Here is a 16,953-nt window from a genome sequence, read left to right as displayed (position 1 = left end):
GTTTTCCTTTTTCACCTAAGGACCTAACACGTAATGGGAGCCTATTGGTGACTAACAGGTGTGTTTACCAGGAATAGGAAGACCTCCCGGACCTTGGTGAACTACAGAAGGACAGAGAAGGAAATAGGAGGAATACTACGGTGCAAGAGAAAGCAAAGACCAAGACAAGGATCTCATGTCACACTACAGTGGAGGTGGATTCTTCAACTCTGCCTACCATGACAGCGAAACGCTGGAAGTCGACAGAAGGTTGGTCACCTTCTTCCTCTGACATTTGTAATTTCAATCAATCAATGTAATAATAATTATTATTATTTATTGTCCCTGAAAGGATATGTTTAGTGGAGTCAGTATAGAAACAACAACGAAACAACAACGATAATAACCATGATAATAACCATGATAATAACCATGATAATAACCATGTAATATATACACAAGATAAAAGCCAGGGGATTTAATAAATCATGTCATATAATCTCTCTCTCACACTTAAGATAATTAGATCCAAATCAAGTGATGACAGACAGCTTAAGCTGTCTTATGTGCTGTAAATTTAAACCTATCACTTGAAAACATCATCTCTAATATCCCGTGTTGGGGAAGCGACTCTGAAAATGTATTTAATTTAATTACCAATTACTTTACAAGGGAAGAAACTGCACTAAAGCTACCCTTGAGAGATAAAACAGGTGAGGTGGAGTGGGTAGATGGGAAGTAGTGAGTGAATAAATAGTCTGGACATTTATAGTTCAAGGGCAGGAATAATAGTTAAATTCGTATTCCCTTTTTTTGTTTTGGGGTGAAGTTGTAGTGAGTAGTTACAGTAGCTCCTAAAACAGTCCTGGACACAAGCTCAGGAAGTAGAACTGTGAAAAGGTGTCCTTTCTAACATACAGTATTTAGAGCAGGTAGAATGGCACCATCGAAAGTTAATGTTTGCCTGATGAAGGCCAAGTGGTTCAATCTTTGTTATGGTATCTCTTATGCAACTGCCTTGCTTTTAAGCTCCTCAGGAAAATTAACAATGTTGTTCATGACTTTGTGTAATATGATGTTTATGATCTTATCATAACTCACCTGTTGAACTGGAAATGGTGTTGATTCATTTGGGGAACCAGGGACAGACGGAACACTAATGGGCAAACAAATAATTCCCGACACCTCATTATAACAAACCAGTAGGCTAATTGTTTTTCTCTCCCTCTGAAGCCCTTCCAGAAAGTCCTACCACAGTAACCCCTATGCCCGGGAGGAGGACGCCTGGCAGAGAGGGAGGGCAGACTGGCCGCAGCCAGAGGGCCAGCAGTCCAACTATGATGATGCCCAGGGGAGAGTGCCATGGGGGGGATGGCAGGAGGGGAGCTGGAGGGGGAGGGACAGCATCCCCTTGGGCCTCCTGTCCCCTCGCACGGAGAGCCCAAGATGGCAACACGACCGTGAGTTCAGAGTAGATTTGATTTCCCTGGTGGCAAGATCTGTATGCTCTTGAATTTACTCCTCTTGTACTGAGTTGGTCCCCCCCCTCCCCTCCTGTGTATTCTATTGTTCAGTACAGGCACAACCATTTTGTTTTGAATGGAGTAATTCAGATGATCAGATCTCTTGTTTCTGTGTTGCTATGTGACATCGTTTCTCTCTCACACTTCCTGTTTCTTATTTTCTTTCTATGCTCTCTGTTTTCAGACCACAGTAGCTTCCAGATAGACACTGTGACACATTATGACCCGTCCCCTTCTGTGCATCTTCCATCAGCAACTTCAGGTACCGTTGAAACTGCTTTTAAACCATTGTTGATCATTACAGTGTCTTTTAGTTGGTCTGTTGATCGGCGTTACCCTTGAAGTTAGCATCACACTGTTGCTAGGACACCACTGTAAAACAGTTGTAGTTGCAGTTTACTATAATGTTATGCTTTATGGAGACCTAGCATCTAGCAAAACATTACTAGAAGTTACGTAGACAGTATGAGGAAGTTGCCGTAGAAAATTGAGAGATTGGGAGAGTTATTATATTATGTTGACATATAATTCATCGGCCTGATTAATGTGTTTGCTGTTTGCCTATTGAGCCTTTTAGCTTTCATTAATTATTTTCCCCTAACAAAATACTACAATAACTCAACAAGACTAAAAGCATTACTCAGTAAACACATATGTAATAATCATTTGCTCTACTGGAACAGGCTAGGCTTGGGAAAACACTCAGATATAAAAAAAAAAAATGGCTGTGGTAACAATAGGTCATCTATATAGTTTTTTTTTGACAGCGAATGATGCAGCTGCATTTGCTAATAGTTTACTTAGCAAGAAGGAAGCACCCTTGACATTTCTTTAGTGAGTTAAAGTTGACCTCCGCTTTCAGAGCGTTTGTTTGTACAGAGGTTTGGGACTAAGGTGGCGTACAATAGGTGGTACACAGCAACATAGGGTGTCCCTCTTTTCCTCGACTCTACTTTTATTTATTTATGTATTCAGTGTGCTTATAGAGTGCATTGTGTGTTCAGTCAGTCCTTCATATGTTAACCTATTTGCACTGGATTTAATTGTATTTGTCAAGCCAAAGGGTGGACATGACATGGCATGTTTCAATGCAAACCACTGTGTTTATCGGTTTGTTGAACACTCACACCCACGCTCAGAGATTAATAACCCCATAAAGCTTTACCTAGGCTGTGATGTCTGTAGAATTATACGATTAATAATTGATATGGTGCTCGTCTCACAAAGCTGTGTGTGTGTCATCAGCTGTGCTCTCATCATGTGCCCAGGTAATATTTCGATGCGGTGGAGAGGAACGATGCGGAGGATGAGTCTTTTCCCTGGAGCAAACACTGCTCTGGGTATTACAGAAGACGCCATTAGGCATGAGCTTGAAAGTGGTTAGTAGAAATCAGAGTGAGGAATTATATCATACACATACCAAACACGTGTGTTTGATACCATTCCTCATTCCGTTCCATGCATTACAATGAGCCCGTCCTCCAATTTCTACCACCCCCAGCCTCCCCTGCTAACAAACATGATGCTACTTTAAATTGGCATACTGGTGTCCATCTAGAGATAAGCCCAATGATCTGTCCTATCATGCCAGAGCTGGACGTGGCCCACTGACAACTTTTCTCTTCGTGGGGCGGCTATAGGCCACATTTTTAAGGAATTGTGTCTTTTGTGATAAAAGCACAACATTTTACACAGAGCAAAGGCAGGGCTTAAGAAGCTTTTTGTGTAAAATATGGTGCTTTTATCACAAAAGATTTCTTCAAAATATAGCCTTTAGCCACCCAACTATCTTATATTATAAAATGAAGCTACTATATTGGTAAAGGCATCCTGTAGTGTTCACGACTGCATTTAGAGATATGAGCTCAATTATCATATCATGGCTTTTCTTTCAACAGAGGAGCAGGACTTGGTAAAAGAACTGGTTGCCATGTCAGCGACAGACCGAATCAAAGCCATCCGAGACCTCCCCATGAGCTTTGACAACAAGAAACATATCAGGTGGGTTTTTGTGTCACCGAAAGGTCGAAGTTATTTTCTGTTTCAGTGCGGTGGAGTTAAACATTAAACCCTATTAGTGGCAGTAAAATAAGTGCTCTGTGTGCACAAGGGAAGGTAGTTTGGAGTGTGTGCAGTTATGAAGTTTTGGAATGTTAGATCAGTGGGGCAAGGGGATATCCCCCCCTCCTTCTTCTCACGGAATACATGGAAATGTTTTACGGTAAAAGTCCCTACAAGTCTAAAGTTCACCCAGCCACACAGCAGCACTGTGTAACTTTGACAGGTCATATATTTTATGAACAAAGATAAGGCTGTGATATGCGTATGTAAGTATGTGATTAGCATACCAGTGACATCATTATATTTATGTCTTCCCGGTATCTTGTAGGAGCCAAGTGCTGGCGTTCAAGTCTTTAGAGCGTTTTCGCAAGGTGACCTACTTCGCTGACTGTTCCGAGAATGTCTCACTGGTGAGCAATCACACTTTTCCCACATCCTGTGTGTCATCATGTGTGTCAATGACTAAGGCCCTGAGGTTTTCCTGATCACCTGAACCATCCTGGAAATACTCTGGGCTCATATTATAGACTGTTACATGGTCCGGAAGAAGTATCATCATACCTTTATCAGCAATACAATTCCTCTAGGTGCCGGGCTGCCTCTGAATTCCATAGACTTCCTTATTGCCTGGGAAAGACAAGGACAAGTTAGCATTTACAATACCTCTTTTTGGCCAATAATGTATTCTACATGTTTGATTCCATGTCTCACCACTCAAACTGACAAACATTTGTGTCTGTAAATGTTTTGCCACTGAAATGAGAACCTTCAGTGTGATACAGTGTGAATTAGCTAGGAAAACCCACCAGCCGCCAGCCCCACCCCCACCCCCAACCTAGTCTCGCTTGCCAAGACTCAGGGGCTCTACCCATCAGAGGAGGCTGGGTGGAGGCAGAAATCAGAGGACGGGCTCATTGTAACGCATGGAATGAATAAAATAACATTCCTCATTCCATTCCATGCATTACAATGCAAGCCCGTCTTCTGATTTCTACCTCCACCAGCCTCCACTGCTACCCATGTGTTATAAAACAATATGTCAGTTGAATGACACTGACCATTGCTTGCAAGTAGGGAGGGGCTGTTCCCTTTGCCGCCCGGTAGGCGAGCACCAGGGTCTTTAATCTGATGCAAGCTGCTACCGGGAGCCAGTGAAGGGTGCGAAGGAGGGGAGTGACATGGGAGAATTTGGGGAGATTGAACACCATAGAGCTGTCGCTCTATGACTGTCACGATAGAAATGCAGATTCTGTAATTGCTGATGACTATCATGGTAGCAACCCCTTCCACCTAACGATCAGTTAATGACCAGACAGGTATCACCACTCAATCCCAAATGTATTAGTCCTGGTCCAAGGTGAGCAGGAGTTAAAATACCTTGCAGAATAGTTTCAGGCCGTCCCACTGGAGATAGACAGCAATTGGCTTCAAACAGATAGCTTTCAACAGAAACTAGGTCCCGGAGCTTAAGGCAGGATAGCCATAGCAAAATACATAAAGCTACCAGCAACACACTGACTTTAAACAAGATTAAATTAATTTACTTAGACTGGAGAACAGGCTTCACCACTCAATCCCAAATCCACTCTGACACCTGACAACTCGTGTACCACTCAGAGTGTTCTCAGAATGCTACAATATCCTACAATAAATGTTGGTGGAAAGCTTTTCCGAGGAGCAATTGAATGCACCATACCCCCACCCTCCCACTGGTCTCAGGTCAGTCCCTCTCCCAGTCTTTCCGCAGGTGTGGTGTGAACATGGCCTCAGCCAGGCAGGCCTTGGAACTGTGGCAGAGCACTATGAAAGAGATCGGAGGCAAGTTTGGCACCGGCGTCCTCTCCTACTTTCTGTTCCTCAAGTGGCTCCTCATGTTCAACGTCTTCTCCTTCCTGGTCAACTTCGGTTTCATCACCATCCCCCAGCTTATCTACAACCCCACGCCAGACATCCCCGCCGGGGTCAACTTCAAAGGGCTGGAGATACTGACTGGAGCAGTATGTGTGACTTGTCAAATATATATTATTAGCATCACCCGTATTATAGTCTGGTCCCAAATCAGGACAAGTATGTGCTTTAGGCATACACGTTTGGATCAAGTGAGGCTGGTGGAGGTAGAAATCAGAGGACGGGCTCATTGTAATGCATGGAATGGAATGAAGAATGGTATGCATGGAATGGATACACGTGTTGGATGCCATTCCTCATTCCATTCCATGAATTATAATGAACCTGTCCTCTGATTTCTACCTCCGCCAGTCTCCCCTGGTTTGGACTCACAACGACAGAGAGGTTGATATACCTGGGACCAGACTACTACTATAAGCCAAGGCTTTTGAATGGAATTGAATGAATGTCTGTATAACTCTTAACAAACATCAATTAAAAACAGCCAACTGTGAACAGGTAGAAATTATTTATTTGGGGTGTGAGTTTTTTGATGTGTATTTTCTCCCTCTCAGGGTTACTTCCAGCATACAGTCATGTACTATGGTGGTTACAGTAATGAAACGATTGAGGCCCAAACTGAGTACAACCTGCAGCTGGCCTACTTCTTCACCATAGCTGCCTACATGGTGCTGTGTGGGGCTGCTCTCATCTACAGGTCGGTGGGCTGGAACTGAACTGCAACATGTTATACATATTTTAGTCTTATTCTTTTAGCTCATGTTTTTGAGTTTTTATTATTGACCATAGTCTCTACAGCTCTCTACAGTCCTCACTTGTTCTCCGCTTTTACTGTTGTGAACTTCCATGGCTGGAATACACTTTTATCCTCTTGTATTTTTGGCCTGTTGTCTTTTTATTTTCTCTCTCTGTTTTCACTGTTTTTACTTTTTCCCTGTAACGTGCCGGGATGTTTACTGAATATTACATGTAACTTATATTCTCTGAACCCTCTCTTCTTTCTCAAACTCACTACCATTGATTCTACTGCTTAAATATGCCATCACTCCACACCTTCTAGAATCACCCTTAGAATTCCATGTTCCACACCTTCTAGAATCACCCTTAGAATTCCATGTTCCACACCTTCTAGAATCACCCTAGAATTCCATGTTCCACACCTTCTAGAATGTACCACATGCCATTCATGTTGCATGTTGCCAGTTCCGTACAGTGCTTAAGCCCTGCCTCTCCTCTGCAGCATGGCCAGCTCCTTCAGAAGGAACTATGTGCTGGCAGACCCGGCCTCAGGGGGAGCATGGCAGCTGCTGTGTAGCTGGGACTTCAGTGTGACCAACGAGAGGGCTGTCAGACAACGCAAGAACAACCTCCGCATCCAGCTCAAGGTCACTGGCACTGACTGTCTTAGATAACGGGGGGTTAGATCGATAGATAACGGGGGCTTACCAGAGCTATATACTATACAGCAGGGGAGGCTGATGGAGGTAGAAATCAGAGGACAGGCTCATTGTAATGCATGTAACGGAATGAAGAATTCCTTATTCCATTCCATGCATTACAATGAGCCCGTTGTCTGATTCCACCAGCCTCCACAGACGTACAGATAGCATAAAACATATTCTACAGCTTTTACCAGAGCCATAAATACAGATACAGATAGATACCATAGTACATATCCTGTATAATGCCTCAGCTATTACGAGACTGTGTATCTGTGGCTCCCTGGCTGTCATCACTGTATACAATCACTAGATAACACCTTGCCATAACTGGTAGTACTTCCTGGACAAATTAGGGTATAATCTTCATTCCACAAAACACACATCAGAGAGACTACATACACGTACGTACGTACATTTCACACTTGTGACTCCGTACTCTCTTAGGTGATTCTGTGCTCCTAGGCGGACTGAATGTACTGGTGGTAACTAGTTACACCAACTAGGAGCATTAACTCCTTGATAGTACGTCAGGCCATGTCTAATGTCTAGCTTCTCGTCCCTACAGGAGTCCCTTTCTGAGAGAACCCAGGTGGCCCTCCTGTCTGTGTCAGAGAAGCTGAAACACTTTGGGGTTTTCCTGGGCTCCTGGCTGCTCTCTACCAGCGTGGCAGTGGGCTGCGGAGCAGCCGTCTATTACCTGTGTCAATATGAAAAAGAGGTAATAAACCGTCTACACACGTGTTTGATACCATTCCTCATTCTGTTCCATGCATTACAATGAGCTCGTCCTCCAGTTTCTGCCTCCACCAGACTTCCATGCAAACTACCCAACTCAAGCGTTTCCCCATAGAGCTGGCATAGCTGCAGTACAACTCATGTAGCGCCTGACCAAGAGCGACATGAACAGGCCAAGAAAGTCCGGCATTTCTCCATATCCATACATATGCTACTGTGTGAAACTTTATCGGGCCCTGAATTCACCTGACCACGAAAAACTCCAGGCCCTAGTTAAAGGGCATCACGAGGGTGATGTTTTTCCTTGTTGGGTCACATGGTCAGCAAAACCTTTTCCTCATAGAGCTCATATCGCTACTGTGCACATAATATATGTTATTCAAAGCTTGTCATACTGTGGTCCTCTGTGGCTCAGTTGGTAGAGCATGGTGTTAACAACGCTTAGGTTGTGGGTTTGATTCCTGCTGGGACCATATATGCTGAAAAATGTATGCACTCACTGCAATGTATGTCGCTTTGGATAAAAGCGTCAGCGAAATGGCATATATTACTGTAAGGTTGGGTGAAACTGTTTTCCCGACAGTGAAGGGTGTGTCGTCTTTAATGGTGTTACTGGGCCAGGATTGATCTTGGTGAAGCTATGACTTATTCAGTGGATGCTGGTGGAGGTAGAAATCGGAGGACGACCTCATTGTAATGCATGGAATGGAATGAGGATACCACGTATGTTACCACGTATGTTACCATTCCTCATTCCGTTCCATGCATTACAATGAGCCCGTCCTCTGATTTCTGCCTCCACAAGCCTCCCCTACACCCATAATGCCTTGTCTTGTCTTTATAGCGGATAAATGTTTCTGGCTCTCTCCTGGACGAGGCCGCCACCCTCCTCCTCCCCTTCGTGGTGTCCCTGATCAACCTGGTCGTCCCTCTGTTCTACTCGCTGTTCAACAAGATAGAACACTACTCCAACTCCCGCATGCAGATCTACGCCATCATTGTCAGGTTAGAGCTGAACGCAGGGGAGGCTGGTGAAGGCAGAAATCCATTCCAATTCCATTCCATGTATTACAATGAGCCCATCCTCTGATTTCTACCTCTACCAGCCTCCCCTATTTAATATACATGGAATATGTACCAACTGTTATTTCCCTTCCATCTGTAGAAATGTCATCCTCAAGATGTCCATTCTGGGCATCCTCTGCTCCTACTGGATGGACATAGTGGCCAGTCACTTTTCTGTGAGTTCTTTTAGACTAAAGACCAATCAGTGATGTTGTCTCAAGGAATTGAAAGATATGTTTTGATTCATCCATTCACCCTCACACACCTGACAGTTACCTTATTTGTCTCTCTCAGTGCTGGGAATCCATCGTGGGACAAGCCCTGTACCGATTGGTCATTGTCGACTTCCTCTTCCTCATGTTAGGGTCTTTCTTTGGAGAGTTTCTGAGCAAGTGAGTGGGATAATGATAACACGTTCTTATTGGGAGTTATGTGGCAACCTTAAGATGGTTGAGAAATATTTAAGAAGTGGTTGAGAAATATTGTATGTTTCAGTTATTATGTCCCTGTCCTCTCTACAGTGTCATTGGGACAAGGTGCATTCGGAGTCTTGGGGTTCCGGAGTTTGATGTTGCTCGGAACGTTCTAGATCTGATCTACGCACAGACGTTAGCATGGTAGGCCTCCTGGTGTTGCTTCATACAACCTACTCCATAGAGCTTCTACTGAACCTACTAAACTAAAAACTACTGATCCCAGAGCAAAGAGCCTGATTCTCCCACACAAAATGCTGAGCAAATGTAACAAGTTGGGTATCTGTCATTCCTGTCTACAGTACAGTACATTCTAACACAACACCACAATGTTTCTATATGGCAGGATAGGAATCTACTTCTCTCCCCTTCTGCCCGTTATCCAGATCATCAAGTTCTTCATTCTGTTCTACCTGAAGAAGGTAAGGAAGCGTTCAGTGGGGTCAGATGACAGTAAGGTGAACCCCATGTTGCCACTGTGTCAGACAGGTACGATGTCAGCAATGCATGGGCCATCCCGGCATCTCACAGGCTCATGTTACTCTCACATGAAGCCCCAAGCTGAATGTTTCATGACTTGGTTGAATGGCATCATAGACATTGCCTTATTGAAAATACATTGTGGCACGTTTTCCGATGTGCTGTCACAATATCATGTAGCCGAATCACTCAAACACTGGCAGCGTGGGAGAGCTGAAATGCATTTCTTTCATCTTTTCAGTGGGTGAGTTCAATGGGCTAAATGCAAACTGCACCTTGGTGGCTATCAATACATTATTCATGGTTTTATATGCTTTAACTTAGCTGCAGCTCAATACATTCATCTTCATTGTAAAGCGTCATTGTTCATTATCTGGTGCCTTAGCTAAGAACAAGTCTGTCTCTGTCTCTTTCTCTCTCTCTCTCTGTGTCTCTCTCTCTCTCTCTCTCTCTCTCTCTCTCTCTCTCTCTCTCTGTCTCTTTCTCTCATGTTCCCACCCAGGTGAGCCTGACCCAGAACTGCCAGCCCCCTCGGCGGTCCGGCAGGGCAGCCCAGATGCAGACCATCTTCATCGGCCTCCTCTTCTTCCCCTCCTTCCTGGGGGCTCTGTCCATGGTGGCGTACACGGTGTGGAGGTGAGGGCAACACAAACAGCTCTAACTCAGCCTGAAGGTGTTCAAGAACAGCAGTGTCTGTTTGTTAGTTTTTTATACTAACAGCCATTGTGCTAAATGTTCTTATTTAAGAGGAATCCCTTAATTGCAGTCCAGTCGCTCCATTTCAGGGGTGAGATGGTCAGTTGAAGGATATTGTTGAATGCAGGGGAGGCTGGTAGAGGCAGTAATCGAAGGACGCCACCAGCCTCCACTGGTGGAATCAGCTGATTAACTCCAACTGGTTGATCGTTTGTTATGTTGACCTGGTGGTTACTGTATAACCCTGTGTTGTGTCCTACCCCCTACAGCTTGAAACCCTCGGGAGAGTGTGGTCCCTTCCGGGGTCTCAACCGGCCCTTCAGTGCTGTGTCCGTCTGGATAGACGAGGAGGGGGACGTGACCATGTGGATCTACAAGAACGTCATCAGGAGCAAGATCTTCTATTTCCTCGTCACCCTCAACATCCTGTGAGATGTCTTCAGTCTTCAGTATTAAAAAAAACACCTAACTTGTTTTCTTCCCTTCTCTATCACTGTGACTGCCGACGACACTTGTTCTTATCAAAGCCTTTACTTACGATGACTTATGTATAGTTGATTCACTTACTTAGACAAATGTACTTATTGTAAGTCGCTTTGGATAAAAGCGTCTGCTAAATGACTTAAATGTAAATGTAATTTAGTTGTGAAGTGGTGTTACGGGTTGTTATCTTGTGTTATGTAAAGTTTTGTTAGATATAGTAAAGAGAACTGTGTAGGAGTGTTTGAAATGACTCGAAAATGTGATACAATGCTGTCATAAAGTTGTCCTGACCCCTGTCCTAAATTATTATTTGACGTTATCATTGAGCTTAACTTGTAAGGTCCTGAGGCAACTTCTGTCCACTTTGACAAAACTGTATCTGAATCATAAGAAGCCATTAAATGCAATTCAGTGGCGCTATATGAGATTAAACCATTGAATGAACTTTGCCCTCTCACATATGGACTGACTGTTTTCCATTTCTTTCCACAGGGTCATAATATACATCTTCTGGCAAGTCACTCAGGGGCGCAAGTTACTCATAGTTTTACTGAAACAGCAGATTGTTAATGTGAGTTGATTCGCTGTTGTGTTGAAAATGTTTGTCTCCCTTAATAACGAGGAACAATTTGGAACAAAAGATGATGGTCTACTTAATCTGATTTGCTTTTTTAGAGCCACAGAATTTGATTTAATTTGAACATTTTCATGTGTAGAAGAACATCTTAAATTTAATTCATTATTTCTATGGATTACATGCTCATCACTCATTGTAATTTCTTCCACTCCTTAATTTTTTTACCAGGAGGGAAAAGACAAAGCATTCTTGCTGGAAAAGCTACAGAACCTTCAAAAATCAAAGCAAAACAAAACAACTAAACAGAAAAACAGAAAACAGGTGGGTGTATCAAAGAGCATTCACCATGACTGCGTAAGCCTATCTCACACTTGTAACCAACCATAAATACCTTCTAGACTCTTGCCTGGTTTCAACTGCCATCCTTGACATATCTTTATCCTCATCCCTACGTCAGACCAGAAGAAAGGACGACAGTTCCTCTGGCGGGCAGTCGTCATCCAACGGCATGCTCCAGGCGTTGCTAGCACGGCAGCAGTTAGAAGAAGAAGAAGCCGCCGCCGCCGCGGGTGTTCCTTATGGCGTGAGCATTCCCTCAGAGGCGTCCGTGTCCACCACGTCCAGCACCATGATGCAGGTTATGCTGGCTCGGCAGCGGGTAGAGGAACAGGAGGGAGACGGTTTTCGGAGGATGACGTTTCCTGCTGCGGAGAACGCTGAGCCTCAGTCCTCCAGTGCTCTGACGCAGGCCATGCAAGCCCGACAAAGAGCAGAGGGACAGGAGGAGATGGATGATTATACCAGGAGACCCGCTCCTCCATATAACCTTGCATCGTCGCCTTCCAGCGCCATGATGCAGGTCTTGCAAGCTCAACAGAGAGCGGAGAGACAGGAAGAGGATGATTATTCTAGGGCTCCAGTGGATCCTGTGTCCTCTGGATCCAGTGCGGTGATACAGGTGATGCAAGCCAGGCAGAGAGCAGAGGAGGATGATGGTTATTATCAGGGGTCCCTCCCCACAGGGAATACAGCTCCTGCAGGCTCCAGTGCACTCATCCAGGCCATGCTGGCCCGACAACAAATGGATGATGATTATGATGAGAGATACTGAACATAACGGAGAAATGTAGCATGCCGAGGCAAAATGGAGGACAGGGAAGAGGCCAGCTTAAAGAGAGTGCAGGACCACCTCTTTATGTGATGTGTTTCACATGAAAAGCACAAAAGAATGTAGCCACTGCCTGTGAAAACATTAATTTGAAATGTTGCATTTTTAATAGAACAAAAGAGTACTTATACGAATTATTTTTTATGAAATGACTAAGAACTGATTTTGTTTACTACATTTGTGTACTGTATGCAGTATAAGTCCTTAGTTGTTGCCAATATGTGGCTTATTATCTCTACAAGAACCGTAGGAGAAGAATGTTAAATAAATCTATAAATAACTAAATTAAAAACACGTTTACAACATGATCTTCGCGTCATTGGGAAGTTAGAGATAATAGAATAGAATAGAATGTATATATAACAGGGGAGGCTGGTGGAGGTAGAGATCAGAGGACGGGCTCATTGTAATGCATGTAACGGAATAAGAAATTGTATCAAACACACGTAAACACTGAATTAGCCTGATCCGCTTCTTCTGTTGCACTAACTTTAAATACAGCACCTACCATTCAAATGTTCGCTTACAGACCCCTGAACAGTCCGATCTTGTCCGATCAGACCGCCTGGGAATACCCGGTGCTGTAAGCTTTTCGCGATTTTACCAGTAGAGTGTGCTAACAGATCACTTACGGCTGTGGTAGTAGCCTGTCATTTTAACAACGATATTAGTTATTGTACATTACTCTGTAAACCCAGATGGCAAAAATACATTATTTTCAGCAAACATGTGGGATGTGGAGTTTATATCAGTACATGGTAGTAAACCAGGAGTTCACAAACTTGTTTGTCTCACGACCCCAAATTGACATCAATAATTTCCTGTAACCCCAACAACTTCATTGCGGACTATGCCTACACATAATAATGACGTCCAAGTGTATTCTAATCACCTATAATATGTTATAATTGGTTGGTTATGAAGTCCCAAAACAATGCAATACAGGGTACAGGTGTACAGGTACAGGGTACAATACACAGACAATGATTGTCTTCATACGAAATAAAAACGTGTGTGTCTTATTTATCGAATCATACAGGTTAGTTACATTTTCTCAGGGGACCCCAATTTGAAATCAGGGGACCCCGCATGCTTGAGTAAACCCTAAACTTGCATAGCCTGACCAGATAAGTGTGTAGGTCTACTATTCCACCAGGGGCATTGCAGGTCTGTTTAATAGAGGAATGCGGATCGCAAGAAAACATTGATTCACAGAGATAGTGTAGTAGAATTTAAATCATAGTATTTTGAAATAAAATACCGTTAACCAGAGCTGTTGATTCATTCAGAGACTTTATTCACAGAGAAAGAAGCCGGGTCAGGTTTGCAAAGTTGAACCCCTTTCACTTCCGTTACCTGTCCTTTTATAAACATCACACAGGTCAACGCCCTTCATTCAAATTCCTGTCTACTTACACCAATGATATTTAAGAACTACATTTCGTCATCCAGGGGCTACTCCCACCTGACGTGGCGTCGGTCAGTCTGTGGAGAGATCAATTGACCTAGGCTGTTTACAACTGTGTTTATTACTCATTTATCCTGTTTCTATCCTGTTTCACCCCTTCTGAGATGTCCCAGGACCATCTGGTGTCCTTGTGACCATTTCCCCTAGGTGTGGTATTACAACCCTTATATTGTCATTAAATTTACCATAATAGTAGGCTAGGAGGAGCCCTGTATTATATTATTCGATAGCAGGGGAGGCTGGTGGAGGTAGAAATCGGAGGATGGGCTCATTGTAATGCATGGAATGGAATGCTCCGTTCACAGAGTAATGCTAACTTAGTTAAATGCTAATTTAGTTATAGTTCTTAAAACGACAGGCTCCAACCACAGCCGTAGGTGATCTGTTAGCACACTCTACTGGTGAAATCGTGAAAAGCACCGGGTATTCCCAGGCGGTCTCCCATTCAAGTACTAACCTGGCTAACGTGGAGAAATGATTCAATGTTTAGTTAGGATCAGTAGTGTGTTTCCCTGGTCGCTCCAGGCAAACAGTTTGGGGCGACCAGGTGTGAACGAGGCAGGGTTTGAACCCGGGTCTCCCGCATGGAAAACAAATGCAAACTTGCTAAACTGAAGCCAAGGCCTCAGCCCAAGGAGCTAATACATGTCTTCTAGTCTCAGGCAGGGCATCTCAGCAGTAATGTGTGATCTCTCTTATCACCTCCCTCACACAGGCACACTAGCATCTACTATTATAGTTATTGGAAATCTGCCACAGACAACATAACCCAATCTTCAACAAATTAAACTTGGCCAAGTGAGTTCCACTGAGACTTATCATCAGTCAGCTATTTGATTAAGCTGCTGAAACAATGAAGGAAGGAGAGATAAGGGTTATTTCCTTGTGGACATAGGAGCCATGTGAATTAAGTGTATAAAAGTCTCTTTCTCGTGTTGATCAGAACATTAAGAACCTACCTGAAATTCTCAGGACTGAAGTGTTCAATGAAACATGATAAAAAATGAGTTCTGGAGTGTGTCTGAACCTCTCTCACTCTCCTCTCCTCTCCATCACTTTGGACATAGTGTCACAAGGACATAAAGACTGTCTGTCACCCCTTAAGAGTCACCTCATAAGACATAGAACTTGTTATACAGTATACAGCTGTAGAGCTCATGTTAGTTGATAGCTATTCAATTAATCAATCAATCAATCAATCAATCACATGTGTCTTTATAGCCCTTTTTTACATATGCTACAAAAACAGTTTGGTCACAAAATGTTTAATATTGGCCCAACCGGAGACTCCCAAAAAGCAAGCCAGGGAAAAACTCAGTGGGAAGAGCACCTTGGGCACAGTGACAAGCAGATATCAGTTGGGCACAAATGTATTCGGTTGATGTTTTGGTCAGAGATTATGTCGACCTAATACATTTGTGCAGAGGTAATGTGTGTTTTTGTGTTCCTTAATTCAATACACCATGAGGAACGACAAGGTGTTGTCGTGCTAGTCTACTATTTCTATAACTCATTAACAAAACTTCAACGTCAAGATGAGTTCCACTGAGCCTTATCATCAGTCAGGTGTTGATTGAAGCTGCTGAAACAATAAGGGAAGGAGAGATTGTGCCCTATTGTGAATAGTCATAGCTAAGGATTATTATTTCCTTGTGGTCATAGGAGCCATGTGAGTTAAATGTATAAAAGTGCTCCTCTTTCTCTGGTTGATCAGAACCTGAAGAACCGACCTGAGATTCACTCTCTAACAGGTACCTGAGATTCACTCTCTAACAGGTAAGTCCTCTACTCACCTACACACTCTCTCTTTGGGCTACTGGAACATTTGTTACTGTTACTACTGTATTTACTCCTGCTGTTTTGATCTCTGCCTCTCATTGAACTCAGATAGGTTTTTGCATGATTATCCTCTGATTAGAAACCCATCATCACCATGGCGATGTTGTTGACCATTTCTCTGCTTATCTGCGCTGCGGCAGCCCTGAGTGATGCAAGTAAGGGAGCGAATGTCATGTATGTACATACAGTACATCCCACATGGACCAGTTGAGTTAATGACTCTCTCCTTACAGAGCTGGAGGAGGTGAAGAAGGAGGGAGAAACATACACATGCCCCCCTGGCTGGGCTGTGTACGGCTCAGGCTGCTACAAGTTTAACCCCGAAATAACGACATGGAGCGAGGCAGAGGTTTGTGCTGTGTCCCATTTTTCCACCTTGTGTACTTCCCCACATGGATTTAACAGCATAGGATTGGTCTAAGTATTTTTTAGTGTATCCTTTATTTAACCAAGCATGGGCTCTTCTACCAGTACACACTTGAAGAGAAGGGTGGAGAATTGGGACGCAGCATTTGGTCCACTGTTATTTATTGTGAGTGACACGTGTTCCAAGTGTTGTGGTTTGACTGTGTACTGTACTATAGAGAGCGTCTCAATAACACAGGTGACATGATGTAGCAGGCTAAAGTGAACTTTTGTGGTCTCCCTCGCTCGCTCTCTCCCTCCCTCCCTCCCTCCCTCCCTCTCTCTCTCTCTCTTTCTCCAGAGGAGCTGTGTGGTCCAGGGAGGGAACCTGGCATCTGTCCACAGCAGCGGAGAATATAATTTCATTCAGGACTTGATCCGGAAGAACACCGGCACTGAAACCGTCAGCTGGATCGGTGGTTACGACGCTGCCCAAGTATGTGTCCATAATCCTTTATCCTTGCAGAAAAAAAGTCAAATTAACAACAATGAAAGTCAATGACGATAATTCAATTACTGAAACACTTGGTGAACAGTGAATTGTCAAATGAAATTTACCTGTTGGAAAAGGTTAAAAATATAAAGCTAAGCTTCACAAAGAACAGGAGGAAGTGTTTGAAGAGAACCGTCAGTTTCAGTTCCAGAACTCTT

General features: G+C 43.6%; 2 protein-coding genes across 3 annotated transcripts in view; both read left to right on the top strand.

The window, feature by feature from the left end:
* The first annotated feature begins 119 nt into the window (after positions 1–119).
* On the top strand, positions 120–13,026 carry tmc5 (transmembrane channel like 5). The gene is made up of 20 exons (XM_083693465.1): positions 120–249; positions 1,213–1,439; positions 1,687–1,764; positions 2,771–2,881; positions 3,401–3,503; positions 3,892–3,973; positions 5,300–5,560; positions 6,026–6,168; positions 6,712–6,856; positions 7,479–7,631; positions 8,493–8,653; positions 8,814–8,889; positions 9,008–9,105; positions 9,235–9,330; positions 9,533–9,608; positions 10,169–10,302; positions 10,632–10,790; positions 11,338–11,416; positions 11,651–11,743; positions 11,880–13,026. Exons 1-20 carry the CDS (start codon positions 176–178, stop codon positions 12,531–12,533), a joined length of 3,003 nt encoding a protein of 1,000 aa, XP_083549591.1. The 5' UTR covers positions 120–175; the 3' UTR covers positions 12,534–13,026.
* Positions 13,027–15,778: 2,752 nt separating this feature from the next.
* LOC310822089 (ladderlectin-like) overlaps positions 15,779–16,953 on the top strand; it is a 1,748-nt gene continuing 573 nt past the window's right edge. Inside the window, exons 1-4 of one of the 2 annotated variants that reach the window (XM_083694382.1) lie at positions 15,779–15,809; positions 15,950–16,052; positions 16,131–16,246; positions 16,604–16,738. In XM_083694382.1, coding sequence (XP_083550508.1) covers positions 15,992–16,052; positions 16,131–16,246; positions 16,604–16,738 — 312 coding nt within the window. In that variant the 5' untranslated portion in view covers positions 15,779–15,809; positions 15,950–15,991. The other variant, XM_083694383.1, reaches the window with a different exon arrangement.

This window comes from Argentina silus, assembly GCF_951799395.1.
Source record: "Argentina silus genome assembly, chromosome: 22".
Lineage (NCBI taxonomy): Eukaryota > Metazoa > Chordata > Actinopteri > Argentiniformes > Argentinidae > Argentina > Argentina silus.
This window is presented reverse-complemented; position numbering and strand designations above follow the sequence as displayed.